At 54.2% G+C, this 18,609-nt stretch overlaps 1 protein-coding gene across 1 annotated transcript in view; it reads right to left on the reverse strand.

Annotated features, from left to right (window-relative positions):
- Nucleotides 1–18,609, reverse strand: part of LGR6 (leucine rich repeat containing G protein-coupled receptor 6) — a gene marked incomplete at both ends in the record, with an annotated part of 67,045 nt that overhangs the window by 6,825 nt on the left and 41,611 nt on the right. The window contains 6 exons of the mRNA XM_079546409.1: nt 666–734; nt 1,485–1,556; nt 2,349–2,420; nt 2,820–2,888; nt 9,228–9,299; nt 14,213–14,428. Of these exons, the coding sequence (XP_079402535.1) occupies nt 666–734; nt 1,485–1,556; nt 2,349–2,420; nt 2,820–2,888; nt 9,228–9,299; nt 14,213–14,428 (570 nt within the window). The remainder of the gene's footprint in view (nt 1–665; nt 735–1,484; nt 1,557–2,348; nt 2,421–2,819; nt 2,889–9,227; nt 9,300–14,212; nt 14,429–18,609) is intronic.

Below are 18,609 nucleotides of genomic sequence, written 5' to 3' on the forward strand. Positions count from 1 at the left end.
TCAGTGGCATCCTCAGCCGTGTTGGGGCAGCTGGCTGCACACCCTGCTGTCCCAGTTCCCCACCACCCAGACTGGTGATCTCTCCAGAGCCACCACTGCCTCAGAATCCCATGTATGGGCAGTGGGGTGCCCCGATCCCGGCAGCAAGGCGCAGCCAGGGCTGGGCAGGCACTCACTGTGCCCCCATTGCAGCACTGCTCGCAGACCATGCCCCATAGAGACCCACGGGGCTGCAGACATTGCGTCCTGCTGCTGCCTGCTCCCCTGGGCATGCAGCCCCCAGCCCCGATGCGGCAAACACAGCAGAGGTTCCCATCACACTGCACTGCACGGCGCTGGTCCTGGGGCGGGCAGACAGGCACTGATCCCAACAGACCGCAGCCAAAGGCTCATTCCTTCACGGATGCAGAAGGAAAAGAAGAAAATAATCCAAAAAAAAAAAAAAAAAAGAAAACAACCCCAAAAGATCAGAGCATGCTCAACAGTACCGAGAGAGCAACTCACGGAGAAGAAAGCCGCTTTCAGGAGCCACAGGGATGAAACGAAGCAGAGAGGTTTGTGCCCAGGAGGGGCAGAGCTGCACAGCACTGTGAGAGTTGTCCTGGACCGCCTTGAAGAGGGCAGAGCACAAATAGTGGGGTAAAAGGGAGAGATTTGCCACTCACAAAACTTCTAGGCTGGTGGTGCCTTTTAGGTCTGGGAATTCTCTGATGTCCGTTGCACCGTTGAGAGACCTGCAGGGAAAGAAGCAGAACTGAGCAGGTCAGGAGCAGCTGCCTGAGGGCCCAGGCTGCCCCTCACCCCAAACGTGGCGATGGGAGGCCCAGACCCAGAGGTGCTGCTGCCATCTGTGTGCCACTGCTGCTGGGCAGCGGGCAGACGTCTCCCATGGCACCGATGCACTGCGCTGGGGATGAGTATTGCTGTGCAGAGAGGCTTGGCAAGCTCAGACCTCCTCCAACCACTGACATTCTTGGCAGGATTTCTACCCAAATTGCGTTATTAAAAACAGTAATAATTTCCATTGGGAATGCGAGAAGGGCATCCCAGCCACACCTCCCAGGCCTGGGCATTTGTTGCAGAAGGACGCACGGGCATCCAAGGAGGGATGTTTTCAGCCTGTGTGTGTTCCTGCAGTGACAGGCTGGCTGTGCCTTGTGAGGAGCAGTTCTGAGGTCACCTCTGCCCCGATCTCCAGCACTGTGCTGCAGCAGGGCTGCTGATGGTGGATGTGGAGCTGCTGCTGTGGTGCCCGGCACGCAGTGGTGGCCCTGAGCACCATGGGGTGATTAGCACCACGCAAAGCAAGCGCTGTCACCTCTGGCTGCTCAGCTGAGTTATTTGGGGCAGTCCAGAAGAATGGACCATGGCCTCCTGTTGGCATGAGGCCTCTGGGAAGCAGGACATGGAGAAGGCACGGAGGGGTCCTGCTCGTGAGGCTCAGGCCTTGGCTGTGTATCTGAGGACCTGCCTGGGGAACTTACAGAGTGTGTAGCTTTGGCAAGTACTGGAAGGCAGACTGTCCAACAAACTGGATGGGGTTGTCATAAAAATGGCTGCAAAGGAAACGGGCAGCTGGTTAGATCTTGCTGTGCATGCAGAAGGCACAGTTACAGGTGAGAGCCCTGGGCAGCAAGCTGCAAGCTGAGCAGAGGCGCTGGCTGCCCCGGGAGGAACCCCTGCTTCCCAGGCTCTCCCAGCAGCCTCTCTGGGCTGAACATTGGTTAAACTGAGGTCTCCAATCCTGCTGCTCTAGAAGGATCCTTTAGTATTCTGCTGAACCAGGCAGGCTGCAAAGAGGCAAAGCCCTCCAGCGATCCTTCCATGGTGCAACACCTTGCATGTGACCACAGCTCTGATCTTACAAAAACCCACAGCATCTCTCCTGCCTGTCACACTCAATGGAGAGAAGCGAGGACGTGAGTGTGCTGTGTGTCCCTCCCCACATCACGCCATGGGGAAGACGGGGGGAGGCTGCTTTATTTTGACTGGGGCAGGGGCTGTTTTCACCCAGCTGACTGCTCTGCGGGTATTTCTAAACATGAGGCAGATGTCACCCAGGGCTTAGGAAACCCCTTTCACACAGCGTGGCCTCGCATTTCCCATTCCTTCATCACCGTCAGCCTTGCTGGCTGCAGCAGAGTTCAGCTGTGGGTAAAGGAGAACCCATGGCAGAGAACTGGAGGCGTAGCTGGGAAGGAGATAATTTCAGCTCCCATTAACCTCCATACAACAAATGTCAAATTGCGGTCGTGCTGACAACTGTCAGAAATCCCAACCAAAGCTGTGAGGAAATGCCTCTTCCCAGGGGATGTAAAGATTTAGGAAACACCGTTTAATTTTCTTACATTGTTTGGAGAAGGGGATTCCCAACAAATGCGTTCTCTGGGATGGCTTTGATGTTGTTGTTATGAAAACCGCTGTTGGGAGAAAGAAACATCTTGATATTAACGCATTAGAAGGGCTGGGAGGCGCCTGCTTTCCTCAACGCTTCTGGAGGCAGAGGGCCATTAGAAGATGCACATAAAATAGGGGGTGAAGGCTCAGTCCTGCCTGCAGCATCAGCTCAGCAAGTGGACAAAGTCTTTTCTCAGGACTGAGGAGCCCTGCCAGCTGCCCAATCTTGGCTCTTCTACCTTTGTGGGGGTCAACTCGGGTGACTGCGAGGGGATGAAGTGCTGTGTTTGTAGTGGGAAGGGTGGGTGAGAGAAAAGAAGGGCTCGAGCTGAGCGCCCTCCCCAGTGCAAGCATGGGCAGTGTTTGGTAGGTCACTTTCCAACAGAGAACCCTTCTGAAAAAGAATAAATAGGAAATCTCACAGCTCCTGCAGTCGGCCCAGCGTCCGAATGGCCCCTGGGAATTCCAGCAGCTCGTTGTAATTGAGATCCCTGAAAGATGGAGAGGAGAGCAGTCATCAGTGTTGCTGGAGGAACTCAGTGGGGTGCATCTGTGCCTTTGAGGGATGGAAACTTGATTGCTAAGCACGGCAGAAAGGCTTTTCCTACCGTGCCCATCCAGCCACTGCCTGCACACCAGCTCTCCCACATTCCTGCTGCAGGAACGTTCCCTATGAGGAGCACTGTCGGGGGAGGGCCAGTCCAACCCACAGCTGCTGCCATCTGCACTCCTTCCCCACCAGCCTCTTGGTGCCCAGAGCTGGGCCACGCTGCTGCTTTGTGTCCCAGTGCCCAATTCCCCTCTCCCAGAGTCTCTCCCCCAGGCACTGGGGCTGGGAGCCATTTATCTTGCCTTTCCAGGCCACAAAAGGATGTTACAAAGAACAAGAAACATGAGAACAGCTTCAGCTCAGCCCGTGGAAGGGCTCTCCTTAATTGTAGAGGGGAGCAGAGACCTGCAGAGCAGGGACAGCTTCCTTGGTGCTTCTCATAGGGGTGCTGGAGCTCCCAGCTGCTGGGATGAGCTGGGGACCCTATGAGGAATGTGCTCTGAGAAGGTCCAGGTCTTCTTCTGATGGCTGATGGCAGTGTGAACCTCACATTGAAACCATGAGCCAAAGGTGAAAGTGATGTGGAAGAGGGGTGGACAGTTCTGGAGGTTAAGTTTAATTTGCAGTACAATAAATACAGTAGGATATGTTTAATACAGGTGGTCATAATGACAAGTGCAGTTTATTACCCTTGGCAGCCAGGAGTCCTAAGGGCAGCTCCAGCCAGCATGGGCCCCTCTGGCTCCTTCTGGACAGCCCAGACCCCGAGGGCTGAAAACTCTGACTGCTTCCTCCCTGCATGAAACTCACTGAGTTTTAAGAGGGAGATACTCTGCAACATGAGGGTAATTACGGGCTCCTGGATATTACTGTATAATTACACTTAATGGGCCTTGAAGTAATTACCACGTAACCTGGATTGTGGTTTACAGAACACAAATAACCACCCATTCACACAGCAATGAGTTGCTGCCCGATTTCCTTGTAATCCTCACCCCCTGGGCCCAGGCACAGCAATTCCATTCTGACCTCCTTCCCCCCCTTCTCCTCTGCCCTCATCCCTGCACCGCGGTCACGCTGTGTCCCTGCTTTGGCTTTGCCTGCTGGGCGCTGCCATGGTGAATCTCCAGCGATACCCGACGTGCCTGAAAGCCGCCAGGTGGGAAGTATTGCCCAACAGAGACAGAACTCACATCACCTGTGATTCATGAACAGAGGAGGTGTTGGATCTGCACCCACTGCTATTGACTGGGGCAATTCGGTGCTGTAAGATTTGCGCCCATTCTTTCTCTAGAAGTGCACTTCCTTTCCAGGCCGGGTCTCTTCCAGGCAGGCTGCTCTTTCATCAGCAGATGAACATTCTGTTTGTACCTCGATGTGTGTGCAAGTACGCACAGGACCCGTCCTTCCTGAGTTGAGCACACACCTCTCCCAGCCTGGCAGCATCCCCGCGCCTCCCCCGCCGCGCTCGGCGCACACAAAGAGCGCTGTGTTCAGCAGATCCCTCTGGGGAAGAAAAGCCACCGCTGGCTCCTGGCATGCGTTGGGCTTGTTGGGAAGTGGAAGTGCACCCAGGTGTAGTCACGCTGCTGCAGCCTGGCCGCCAGCAACGCCGCTGTGCCCAGGAGGAGAGGCGATGCGCCCACGCTTGCTCCTGCGGTGCTTCCTGGTTTCTGGCGTAGTGAGGTTCCCTCCCGGGAAATAAACCCATCTGTCCTCATCACCGCCTCCCTGAGCGCTGCCCCAGCTCTGGGTGCAGCCTTGCCTCCAGCACTGCCCTGTGCCAAACGTGGGGAGCCCGTCTGCCTGGGTGCTGGGTGAGATGGGCACTGCGGTGCTCCCTGGCCCTCAGCCCTTCCCAGCAGAGGGGCAGCTCTCCCTGAGCCCCAAACCCAGGGCAGCACCTGAGGGTGGCTTCTCCGTCTCTTCCTTTTCCTTCCCGGAGCTCCAGCCTGGCCCTGGTTCAGGCGGTGGCCCAGAAGTGGTCCCCAGCCATCGCGCTGGGCAGCGGTGGTGGCAGTGAGGAGCTCTGCAGGAATCAGATATTTCTGCTCATTTAGGGAAGTTCAGCCCTCGGTTCCTTCTGCAGACGTGTGAGCCTCTCTCTGCAGGTGGGAGGACACGGAAAATGGATGTGCTGCAGGAAACATTTTCAAGTGTCCACTCCCCCTCCATGCCTTCTCTGAGCTGCTTTGCAATGCTTTGCTGGTGCCAACACTTCGCTGATCCCAACGTTTCTCTGGTCCTGGTGCTCCGCTGTTACCAACCCCACCATCAGCTCCTTCCCCCAGCATCCAGCTTTGGGATGATGTGGGGAGGGCTGCAGAAGGCCCGTCCTGCCGCCAGGTGACACTGTCCCCAATGACTGCAGTGGCCCACGGGCAGAGGTGGCCGCGGGGCAGCACAGGGGCGCGGGGGGCTCTCAGGGCTGCGGGGTGGTGCATCTGGGACAGCAGACCCAACGCCAGCATTGCTGGATTGGAGAACACCAACACCCCACGGACATCTTCACCCCAAAACAATAGGAGAACTTCATAAAACCTCAAGTGGGAAGAGGAGAAGCGCCAAATGGCACAAGGAAGGGAGCTTTGCCCACCATCGAAGGCCTTTGGAAGCAAAGTCACGCAGCCCACAAGTCCTACAGAAACAGACTGGGAAAGAACTGCTTTCCTCAGCTGTGCTCCACGTTACAATGAAAACCTCTTAGAGGGCTCAGCCTCAGCACAGCGCAGTGGCTGACTTCACACTGCTGTTATTTGTAGTGAGCCTGCAGCTCTGCATGAGGAAAATCTTAACCAGCCTTGTCTATGCAGAAATGAAAGCAAACTGACATCAAAGGCGCAGCTATTCTGGGCTGTAAGTGCTGGGCTGATTTGGAGCCGACAGCACACAGCACTATTAATACCTCCAGCAGGGCCAGAAAGAGAGAAGGAGGGGAAAGAGTCTCCGGTCAATTTTCTGCCTGTTAGGGGCTGTTAGTGGTTCCACGCAAGAAGACAGACAAGAAAAAACCCCAATTATGCAGTACTATAAATTCTTGCATAAGCCACAAAACACCGCAAATTTGCAGCTAATAAACCTGAAGATGCACACAATTAGGAGCAGGAGGCAGCACAGCGCTGGCTGTTTGTGTCCCAAAGCGGGGCTGCATCCCCTGCTGTCCTGCACTGCCAGCTCCCCAGAAATCACCACTGCTGCAATGGGAGAGATTTCACTGGGGCTCAGGAGCTGTGCTGAGCCCAGCCGACCCGCTGCATTCCTCCATGGCTCTGAACCGGGCTGCTCACCAAAACACAACGCTGCCAGGAGCAGCCAGTGGTGCCACGCTTCTCTCGTGTCACAGCAGCACAAACCCAGATGGAGACTTCAGAGAGGAGGGAGCTGCCCTATGCTGGGATTCATCCACGGGAGCAAACGTGGCCCACGGATGCCCGTTTTAGCAGATAACAAGGAGCACCCAGGATGTGATGGCAGGGCTGTGGGTGGTGCTGGTACCCATTTCTTCCAGAAGAGCAGTGAGCTCCAACAGGGCTGTGTGCTGACAGCCCAGCCCGGACGCACCGAACCTCTCACACCGTGCTGCACATCCGTGGGGCTCACAGAGCGCGGGGGGGAGCCGTCTGTCTGTCCACATTGCATGTCTGCAGCTGTCGTCCTGGAGCTCTGTTCTCCATTAAAAAACGCAGCAGTGCCCGGAATGCGTCTCTTCCAAGCAGCGTTGCTGTCTGCTCTCTAACCGAGGAAGGTACTGAATTAAATGTGTTTTCAATTCCGTGTGATTTATTTAACAAGGTCGAAACAAGGCTTTGAGAGCGGGATCTCCTGGGGGGTCCCGGGAGCGCAGCGCTGCCACGCACGAACCATTGAGGAGAGACAAAGGAGCGCAGCGCCGAGCGGGGGAAACCGGGGCGGTGGGACACAAACGATAACGGCGAGGCTGAAGGGTCGGGGAGGGGGAGGAGGAGAGCGGCCGCGCTTTGCCACGCGGGGGGAGCGGTGGGGCGGGGAGAACCGCCGGGTACAGCGGGGTGCTGCTGACCGGCAGGAAGGACAGGAGGACCCCCAGCCTCCCCCCCCCGGGCACAAACCTGCACAGGTTTGCAGCCCACAGGGGCCTCCCAGGCAGCGCTGAGTGCTTCTGGACTTTGCCCGGGTGGAAAAGTCACCTTGCATGCGATGACTGAAGCAGGTGATGCACTTTGCAGCCCTGTTCTTGGACCAGAGGCAGAACCACACAGCTCTGAGCTGTGGTCCCTATTCCCAAAACCCATTTCTCCATCCCCTGCCTCCTGAGGCAGCCAGCAGAGCATCCATGGGGGGGGACATGTTGGCAAAGCCAAACCCCATCAGAAGAGCAAGGCAGAGTGTTTTCCAGAACAACACTTTTGCCCTAAAAGGGTTAAACAGCCCTCATACGAACTGTGGTGGAGATATTTCCCATTTCCTTCCTTCTGCCTTCAGCTCCTCAGGTGTGTGTTGTATCAGTGCTTGCTTTTCTCCTCCCACAGAAAACGCAGCTCTCAGAGGCGGCTCCAGCTCTGCTCTCCGTTTACAGCCTCGGCTAATTACCCAGATAATGGGGCAGTGTGCTGTGAAAGCTGTGGTCGGGGCTTTTCGTGTGAGGCAAGGTTGGGCAGATTGACCGCCCGCAGCAGAGGTTTGGGATCCAGCCCTCCTGGGAGATGGTTTTAATTTATTAGCGCTATTAAAAAAAAAAAAATCAAAAGCTTTTTAAATGAATGAAGATTTGCTCCTTCCAAGTGGTTTGCATGGCGAAGGGGGAGCTGGCAGGGATGGGCATGGGGAGATCTTCTCCAGCCTTGGAGATTCTATGATTCTGCGAAGCTGTGTCATCTGCAGAAGGTGAAAAGAGGCCGTGGTCACCCAGTTCAGGCAGCTGGCAGAACGGTCCGTCCATGGTGGGCTTTCCCCCACAGCCCTGCCAGGTGCTGCTTCTCCAAGAGCTTTGCCAGAATTTGCTAAAACACTTTCCTGTCCAGCCGAATATGAAGAGAAACATTTCCCTTCGGTTTCTGCATCTAAAGCTGTGCAGGCTCTTCTGCACTCCCCCCAAAACGATTCTTTCCACTCAAGCTCTACAGCTCTTCAACCATTGTGCCTGGATTATAATCAGCACTTGGCCACAAGCGCTCATTTTAGGAAGCCCGGAGATGTTTCTGTCTTCACCAGCTCTTCCCCTCCTGCAGCCTTCCAGGAGGTGACGCCCACAGGGTAAGCGAGAGCACAGCGCTGCCAGCACCAGCCAAGAAAACGTGCTAAGTGCTGTCAACAGAATGTAATCATAACCTGAATTAAAGGGTACGTGCAGGAGGCTGCAGCAGTCCCCACACGCACGGGAGCTGCGGCGCTGGCAGCTCTGCTGGTGCAGCCACCACGCACAGACAGTTCTGCTGCAGGGTGAATGGGCGCTGAACCCATGGAGGGACAAGAGGCTCCTCAGAGAGCTCTGCTCGGTGCGAGGCTGGGAATCGGAGCTCGGGGGTAAGAGCCATCCTCCTCTTTTCCTGAGGCGCTCCATCAGCACCGTGGATCAGGAGGAGCGCCAGGAGAGCTCACCCACAGCCCTGCCTCGCAGCTGCAGGCGGCTCGAGCAGGATGTGAGCGCTCACAAGCTCAGGTTGGGGCCACGAGAGCCGGGGTGGAGCAATCCTCCCGTTCCCAAAGGGCGAACCCCCCCCTGCTCAGCAGGGACAGGAGCCGCAGGGTAGGGGCAGCGGGCTGCCATCAGCGCCGTGGCTGCAGGGTCAGGCTGTCCTGGCGCAGACTGCTCCGTTGCTGCGTGTTTCCTGGCCTTAGCTCTGGGTGCTGCCAGGTGACACGAGAGCCTCTCAGAGAGAGATGCTGCACAGATCCCCACGAACACAGCCAGCCCTGTGCTGAATCCAACCCCTCATTTTGGCAGCGTCTGCTGTTCTGAAGGCTTTGGGACTGCGTGTGAGTGGTGAGGAGTGGGGACACACGGAGCCAGCGCTGCACCGAGGGCAGATTTGTTTCCTCAGAGCCCCCACCCTCCTGCAGAGCCCTCTGCAGCAGTAGGGGCAGAAATGCAGGTCTGTCCTGCCCCACTCTTGGCAAAGAGGAAACGCGCAGCAGGAGCTGACACAGAGACACCAACCCCTTCCTGGGGGCAGCGCTGCAGGCAGCCCAGGCCCTATTGGAAGGTGGGGGAGCTCAGAGGAGCCCACGGCCACACGCTGCTCCCCGGCACGGGGCAGGGCAGAGCACACCGGGGAGGAACAGAGGGGAAAAGGCGACTCACAGCGTCTCCAGGTTGTGCAGCCCATCAAAGCCTTTCGCCCCCAGGCGCTGGATGCGGTTGTTGTGAAGGTGCCTGCGGACAGAACAGAGGTGTTCACTGCAGATCGGAGATGAACTTTTCCTGCCAACCTGAGCCAGGGCCCAGCCTGCAAGCCGAGCGTGGGCTGTGCGGGGATGGTGAGGGTGCTGTAAGGTGCTCCCCCATCTCAAGGGACACACGCTGGGTGCAGTAGTGCTCATGGAGCAGCTCCTACTCTCCCAGGAAGTCCAGGCGTTTCCTGAGACCTTAAATTTGGGTGAAAATGCTTGAATTGAACCCTCAAGAAACACTCTACAAATGACCCTGCAGAGCTAACATTGGACCCGACCCTACCAAAGCTGTGTGGCTTCATGGGCACTGGGTGCTACCAAGAGCAGAGCTATACTCAGACTCCTCAGAGAATTAACAGCAGCAAGAAATCTCTGAGCTCCAAATAATCCTGTTAATCACAGTTTATTATTGTTCCTTAAAAAAAAAGAAAAAGAAAGAAAGAAAAAAAAAGAAAATCCTTCCAGTCCTGGATTAGCTTCTGACTGCAATGAAAGTTACAGAATCATAGAACCGCAGAATTGCTCAGATTGGAAAAGACCTTAAGGATCATCAAACATGAGACAACTCTGCTGCCCAGCCTGCGCTTCAGCCAGCCCACCTCAAGCACGCTGGGAGGTCCTTCCCTGCATGCAGAAGCGCCCGCCGCAGAGGTGAGATCCTCCAGGGCAGGACACTCCTGTTGATCTCCATCAGGGTCGGCTTCCCCACCAGTTCAGGTTCTCCTTTAACACACAGCCCCCTGTGGTTCATCTGCTGCTGCCTTGGGGTCCCCCTCCCACACCCAGAGCTGCACCAGCCTTAGTCCAGCACCTCCTTCCAAGAGCCCGCAGGAGGCTGCACACTGGCAGGTGAATCAATGACTTTTTTCATTATTTGCTGCTTGATCTCAATCTGTCTCAGCTTGAAAAATCTCTCGCTCCACCTGGCTTCAAGTGGGAACCGTTTGGCTGAGCGCACACAGCTCCCACTGCCAAATTCTTGGGGTAAAACAGGAGGGAGCTGGGAGGCTCGAGGGCAGCGCGGCTCAGAAAGCAGCCCAAGATGGATGTGAGCTGTGGGGATGTGCAAACATTTCAAAGGAAGGGAACAGGAAGGGAGAGAAGTGTGATGAAATGCGTTTGCTCCTCTGGGGCTGAATCCTGCAGGAGGAATTCTCTTTGTCACAAGAAAAGAAGTTCAGGTCCAAATGGTTTCCTCTGTCAAACTTTATGAGCTCGCCGCAGATCGTGCTGTTCTCACTTCATCTGGCAATTCCAGCGCAGGACGGTGCCAGTTGTTTGGGTCCCTCTGAACACTGGATGTGGCACTTGGCAAATGGGGCTTTTGGATCTGGAGCCTCTCACCCTCAGCACAGGAACCCACAGCTCAGCTGTGAGGAGGGAGGAAATGCTGAGCGCTGGGGAAGAAGCGAGAGCCGTGGGGCTGCGCTGGGGCGGCACAAAGAGCCCGACCTGCCTGGGCTGGGGCATGAGAGCAGCTCGGTTCTGACTGCTGCTATCCGCCAGGCCAGGAGAGAGAACAGAAAAACCATCACCTGCTGTGTTCATATTTGGCTCTAAGGGGCTTTGTTTGGAGGCAGAGTAATGGAAGTCATCCGAAGGGTGCTTTGTTGGTGAGAAAATTAAGAGCAATCGAAAAAGGGAGTTATAAGAAAAATTGTCGTCCAAGCTGAAGTCTGGAGTCATTATCCAACCACATGGCAATAATAGAAACAAGCCAGTCTGAATGAAATATAAACTGGAAAGGTAAACACTTGAAAAGACATTCTTTTCTTCCATCCTGCCCTTTTTTTCCCTCCAATGGTAAACACATTTTAACAAGTGGAATTGCAACATCTCTAATGTTTGTCAATTTGAGCTCAGCCCACACAGCGTTATATTCTGCCCCGTAAATTACAGCTGGTGTGACGGCAGATAGGGATGTTTGGTTCTGGGCTGTAAACAACCATCTCACGACGCACAAACACGAGCAGTCTGCGAACCTCACAGAATCACAGAATTGTAGGGGTTGGAAGGGACCTCCAGAGATCATCGAGTCCAGCCCCCCAGCCTCTCCTGTTGGGAGATGGGATTCACTCTGTCCTTAGCAAAGCCAGCAAGCACTGAGGTCCGTGCATCTCCATGTGCAGCACAGGACAGGGCTGGTTGTGGACAACCCCCCATGGAAGTGGCTTTGCTCAGGAAGGAGGAAGGCAGTCATTGCTTTCTGTTGGGTGGCACTTCCACTAGCTGGGTTTCCAGCATCTCCACGGCTCCTCTGCTGTGTCTGCAGAGCCCAGATTGCCATCATCCCCGGGATGGGACGCAGGGCCTCGTCCTGCTTGGTCCCTTGGTTGGCGAGACGAGAAGCACTCCAAGAAAAGTAGCTGATGTGCTTCAGGAAGGCGATTCCTGCATCAACAAGAGGGCATGGAAGGGATGCTCCACCTGGGCAGTGCAGTGGTGAAAGCAGCTCCAGAAGGTTCTGTGTATTTCTGGTACCCACACTGTGAAATGGATGGTGATAATTTGGAATGGGCACAGAGAAGAGCAACGGGGATCCAAGGGATGGAAAGAACCAGGATGGAGAGTTAGGGAACTCAGTCTGCTCTGCTTATTAAAACTAAGATCAGGGTAGTGAGCGCAGCAGAATGCATAGGATCCCTCCTGGTCAGAAAATGGGTGCTGAAATAGTTCTGTGATTTAGCAGAGAAAAGAATAATAAGACGTCTGAAGTCGAAGCCAAAGAAAATTCGAATGGGAAACGTGAGCTTTTTCTTTCTCTTTCTGCTAACACAGGGATGATTAACCCTGGAACAAACTACAAAGAGAAGTGGTGGATTCTCCATTGCTTTCATTCCTAATGACTTCATTTTTTCATCTTCAGAAAGAAAAAAAGGACCAATGCAAACATTCTCCATCAGTCATTCGCACTGTGGGACTTCGAACAAGGTTGAATCTGACTCGATGTGAGCTTTCCCACTGGGTCAGCTATTGCCACGATGAATCCCTCACTCCGTTGAGGCAAATCTGTCCTTTGTCTCTGTTCATCCACGGCTACGGATGAATAGAGAAATCTAAATCATAAATGGTGCAAATTCCCATTGATTATTGCCAGTGGTGCAGGACAAGCATTAGACTTGTTGGGCAGAGAATGAAGCTTGATCAGAAGTGTCGCTGTCAGCATTGGAGCACCATTCATTTCTTCCTCAAGCGCTGAAGAAGGAAACTCACTTTTCCCAGGGCAGCAAACTCAGTCCTCATGACAACAGGCGCTTTTGCAAATTGAAAAGGTCCCGTGAACGAGGCCCAGCTGCTCGGGCAGTGTTCTTGGTGTTCTTGGTAACGAATTGCTCACGCCAGCCCTGCCCAGCACTCCGTTCCGCCATCACCGTGCGCTCAGCCCTCAGCAGAGGAACACGTGTGCATCGTTTGCATCCCAGTAGGGAAAACCTCCCTGCAAACCCCGCTGCGTCCCTCAGCCAACGCCTGGGAGCTGTGCTCAGCTCGGTGGGTGAGCGGGGCGGGGAAACGCCGCCAGATGAAGAACGGAGGCACAAGAAGGACGCGGGGTTACTTTGCACTGCTGCCAACGGGGGGCTGCATGGCGGCGTGGGGGAGATTTATGGGGGCAGATCTGCCAAACGCTCTGTGAGCCCACAAAAATTCCGCGCCGTGTCCCACAGCCCGGCAGGACCACACATCTGCTCCTTCCCAACTGTCTGTGCTGGGACGCTATTCTCTCCCTCACAACCTCACGGTCAATGGCTTTTATTTCTTGGGCTTGCCTGTTTAATTAAGGAGTTGCTTCTCGCTGAGAGTACGGGATAAACAAGAACGAGAGCAGCACGCTTCGGAGACTGAAACAACCCAAATGTCAGCTCACCCTCCCTGCTGGCTATTAATGCTGAGTGAAGCGGCTGCACTGTGGGTCGTGGATGTCCTGGTAGGACGGGCATTGTTGTGGGTAAAAATGACTTATTTGGCATGGCTCAAGTTGCTCCCAGCCATTTCTCTTAAGGAAGCCTTTATGATTTGCCTGAACAACTGAAGCTGATGCTAATAAAGCTCTGGGCTGCGCTTTGGCCGGGCTCAGTCTGTGACAGATGTGTCAGCACACACTTTGCCTTCTGACAGTGACATGGTTGCCACGCTTTCCCCAGGCACCGCATGCTGAGGTTTCTTCACACCCTGATATCAAAACATGCACATCACCCAGCTGACAGCATTTCATGTAGATACAGGACCTCCAAATTAATTGGCAATCACGCCTGAGCTTATTAATCAACACCCAAAAATTAATGACTAGCTAATTTGCACATGTAAACTTCCTTAAAGCGTGAGATAATTCCCAGGGCTCTGCTGATGGACGGGAGGCACCTCCTGGCACAACAGCACTGGTTTCTGTCTGCTGTGTCCCATGGAGGCGATGGACCCCCCTGGACCCCGCGCCCCCAAACGCTGCCGCTCGCTCTTTGCCATGCAAGCAGCAGCAGTGAGCACTGCAGGGCTGGGATGGAGCCCAGCACAGACAGCAGGAGCGTGGCACAGCCCCGTGAGGTGTGGACAAGGTGTTGAGCTCAGCCCAGTCGTTCAGAATCAGATTTGCTCAAAGTTTTCATAGAAATCAGAGGCATTTCGCTCTTTGATTTTTCTTTTTTTCCCCAGCAGAAGAAGATCTGCTTTTTGTTTCCAGATACTGATATTCTTTAAGGCAAACCATGTTTTTTTTGGAAGGTGACGGGGAGCTTTTCGGCTGCCCCACTTTGGAAATGGTGTTAAAAAAAAAAGATTGAAGTGGCATTTGGTATCAGTGGGCTGTGAGGCTGTCGTGAGCCAATCTCACAGCAAGAGGCGCGCTGCACGGCCACAACACCTTGTCCTCGATGGGAGGGAGAACAAATGGAGAAAGCTTACAGCACCACGAGGCTGCTGAGGTTCTGGAAGGCGAAATCGGGGATGTGCCAGATCTGGTTGAGCGCCAGCGTCATGGCCTGCAGTGCTGGGAGGCGGTTCAGAGCTCGGACCGGGATCTCCGTCAGCGCGTTGTCGTCCAGCCAGAGGTGCCGCAGGGACTGCAGCCCCTCAAAGCTCCCCTCGGGCACCACGGAGATGAGGTTGGCATCCAGGCGTCTGGGTGGGAAACAAACAGGGCGGAGAGGAGTGAGAGACGGAGCCGGCACGGCTGGAAGCACCGCAGCGTTACGCGAAGGGAGCTTTGTGCCGAGGCGGGACGGACGGACGGCAGGGGGATCGGGTGGGAAGAGCAGCGGGGTCGGCGCGGGGCCCTGCCTGCACTCCGGGCTCCTGGGTGCCGCTCCTGACGGCCGTGAGGCGCTGCTGGTGGTCGGAAGCAACACGGACGGACCGCTCCCGTGCACACAGGCGCAGCAGGCGGCACGGCAGCGCTCCAGCAGCCACGCGCCCCAGGGCCAGGCTTACCGTGGGTCCTCCTGACCCCGCAGAGCGCAGCCCTGCGCACAACCGGGGGGCGCACAGCAAACCAAGCGAAGTGGGAAGAGCCCCATTCGAGAGGAAGATGCTTTGCCTGGGGAGGCGCCTGCAGCGAGCGGCGCCCTGCGCGAGACCCGAGCAGAACGGGGGCAGGAAACATGGGGAGCGAATCAGACCGCGTGTCACAGCACGGGAATCAACCTGAGAGCTGCACGTTGCACCAGCCCAGGCCTTTCTCTCTCCTCGATTCACCAATTGCCCCCCCCCCCCTTTTTTTTTTTTAAATCATGGAATCCTTAAGGCAATTGAAAAGCAGAGCTTTAATTTGGTTAGAATCCGTAATTTTTAAGACTTGTTTTTGTTCCAAAAACGAAGAGAGAAGCCAAAAGATATTCAGCTCATTATGGGGAAAAAAAAAAAAGTTGAAGAAATAGGTTTGGGAATCATCTCGCGTAAAGATCTCTTATTTCAACAGCAGTGAGGTGGATAAAATGCGTTATCTGCGATTTCGAAATCAAAACGTAAGAGGAAAACATTTCAGATTTGGACGGACGACCAGGAACCGATTTCAGCAATGGGGAGAAAACTCAGATTTCGCCCTGGCTGACGGAGCCCCCCGTGTTCCTGCAGATCATCTGAAGGGTCTCCGAATTCAGAGGCGCTGCGCCCCTCATCACAGCGTGAGGGAAGGCAGGGAGCAGCGCTGCCTTGCGCAGCCCTCGGATCCGTGGCATCCATAGCAAGAACGCGGCTCAGAAGCTCATCTTTCTGGCTACTGGAAGTAACATTTTTGGCAAAAACTGAACAATTCGGAACTCGCTTCCTACAGCCCCAGCTGAAGGCCCATGAGCAGCTCATTCTATTTCCCAGTGCAGGCTTTTCCCCCAGCTCTCTTGGTTTGGAGGGGGAGCCGTAGACGAGAAGACGTCACCCCCAGAGCGCAGTGTGGCTGCTGCAGGTTTGCCTTTGTGCTCAGAACACCAACATGAGAGCGAATGCTTTCACCTCGAAGAGGAAGAGCGCGGTGCACAGCCTGCCTCAGTTTACCCCGTGGCACCCAGTTCAGCTCCACTCGTCTTCCCACAAATTCAAAGAACAAAGAGAAGGAAAGGAAACCCTGCAGCAGCTCAGGGTGAGATTAAAGAGCCTGTTTGAGAGTTTTCATCAACATGTTTTGGGACAAACAAGAACTTTTCGACCAAAATTAAAACTCGTGTGGGAAATGTTAATCTTTGCTTAATTTTTCCATTCCTTCCCCAGCATAAGAATTCTGTTAGTTGTTGGCACCACCGTTTGTTTCTCAGAAATTAAAAAGTACTGCTTACTTAATCCCTATATGTTTACTGAAAATTGTTTTAAAGTGAATACTCTCTTTCAAGTTTAATTAATTAAAGAGCAGACAATGAAAATATCTGCTGAGAAGAGTTATAATATTTCAAAACCAAATTAAGCTTTCAGAAATGGAAACGCTGAAAGAGAGCCAAGGGCTCTCTTGATACCTTGGCGTGAGGTCCAAGATGGGTTCATAACAGTTTAAGAGGATCCAAGATCGGTTTATGTTCGTCTGAGACGCGTTCGTGGCGGCCCAGGATGGTTTCAGATGGGCTCGAGGTGGTCCAAGATGGGTCCGAAATGGGTTCTGGTGTCCAGGATGGGTTCATGGGTTCAGGGCTGCCCCAGCACTTTCTGAGCTCTCCGCCCTGCTTTGGCCATGAGCTCCTGTGTGAAGGCACAAGAATCCAGGGGAATTTGGCCGCGGTGATGGCGCCCCAGGTGTCAGAGGAGCTGTTAATGATTAGAGGAGCTGTTAACGAGGCCAGGTTTCCTCACAGCTGCTCAGCATACGCTCAGTAAAGGCTCGCTCACATGCATGGTCCTGTAGGTCTCACAGCAGTGCCAGTGGAGCAGGATGGGTCCTTGGTGGATTTTTTTGAGGTGCTCAGAGGTATGGAGGTGGATCCCCATGGTCATAGAGGGGTGATGAGTGAGCTTCACCCAATGGCTCTGTAATGCTCCTGCATGGAGCGTGCTGCAGCCGGGCTCTGCTCCGTGCCTTTTATTGCTGGGAGGACCCTTCTGAAGGCCAGAAGGAGCCCCGCATCTTCTCCCTCTTCACCTCCACCACGCTGGCCAGAGCATGGATGCTGAGCTGGCTGCTGTCCCTGGGAGATGCTGCCTGCCTCCTTGGTTGGCTCCAGCCACGTAATTGTTGCCCCAATCTGCTCCAGGGTGCTCAAGTCAGGCCTCAGCCAGACTGAAGGGGAGCACTAATGAGCTGGACATCCCTGCAGATATCACAGCCTGCTGGGACCACAGCCCAGCCCTGCATGGAGCCAGAGGAGGAAAACAAAGAGCAGGGAAGGGTCCATCTAAAGGCATCCCACCTCTGTCCTGATGGGCAGCGCATTTCTGATGTGCCTTCACAGTGCCAGTGAGGGAGCAGGGAGCAAAGAGCGAGCCATGGCCACGTTCCTGCTACCAAAAGACCTCTGCATTGTTTAATTCCTCCCCGGGGAGTTGCTGGCTCTTTCTGGAATAGAGGTGCATTCTTTCTAATAAAAGCTGTGCATGTGGGGATTGCTAATTGCTATGGCTTTCAGACAGCTCTCCACTCTCTTCTGGAAGGAGAAAAGCTAAAGTTCTTGGCAAGGAGTTGTTAGTAATTATATCAATTATACTAAACAAAAACCAACCCAACAGTTCTCTCCTTTCTTCGGTGTGTGACTCTGGCTCTGTAAGTGTTTGCTGTTATGATTTATACCTAAGATAATTAGGCCGATTAGCAGGTAAATGGGATGGCACAGGCTGGGGCTGGCTCCTCACCTTCCACGGAGATTTTTTCCTCTTTGTTTCACCAAATCACTCAGTCGGTTTCCTTGCAGCATTAACTCATTTGTTGCTAACAGAAGCTTGGCGGAGCTGCTGGGACTTGGTGCGATGCGTGCTCCAAGCAGTGCTGTAGGTCTGCAGAGGGGATGAGACGCCACGGTCCCCAAATGTCTGCGTGGACAACATTTCCCAGCGACTTCACAGCCTGAACCAGCAGTCAATGCGCTGCACAGCTGTGCCCCGCTTGGTGCAGGAAGGAGCTGACTTCAAGTGGGGCACTCGAGAACGATGCCATATGAAAATCACCAGCAGCTCTAAGCCTCCACTTCTGGCTTCAGGGCTGAGTCTGCTACTGGTGGCTATGGGCAGTGATGTGACCTCAAGGCGCCGCCTGGACAAAACAAAAACACCTTCAAAGTGCCCAGATTTTGCTCCTTTATCTATTTTAAAGCTACAGAGTGTAGACCCTGCAACACTCTCCTACAGCATCACCACAACAGGACGCTTCCTGTTCCTCCCCAGCATTTCTGAAATATATTTGGCCATTATTTCCCTTGATAAAGTAGGAGAAACCATGCCACCAAAATTCGTGGGCAGCTCTGAGTGGTGCTGGGCTGTTCTCATCCAAACACAGGAGATTCTCTGCACCTTCCCAATCTTTCAGCAGCAACACAAAGAAAGGAAGGTCTGGAGAGAGCTGTGACCTCCAAAAGAGTGAGGATTCTGCCCAGAGATCACCCCTTCCTCAGGAAGAGAGCTGCTCTCTGCCTACCCCAGTGTGCACGTGTCTGCAGAACAGAGCTGATCTCACCAGAAACGTCTAATTGGTGCCTTCGGGCAATCATGTCTCTCTTCCTGTCTGAGTTTATCTTGAAAGGCTCAATTGAGTTACCTCCTATCCCATAATAGCATCTGAATTCCTTGTAGTAATATAAGGAGGAGATGATGTCACTGCAGCTCAGCTTCCCTGATAACTCATAATGAGGATGGCCGACACCTCTGCTCCTCTCTCAGGCAAAGCTCCCGGATGC

This window comes from Tetrao urogallus (genome assembly GCF_951394365.1).
Source record: "Tetrao urogallus genome assembly, chromosome: 24".
Classification (NCBI taxonomy): domain Eukaryota; kingdom Metazoa; phylum Chordata; class Aves; order Galliformes; family Phasianidae; genus Tetrao; species Tetrao urogallus.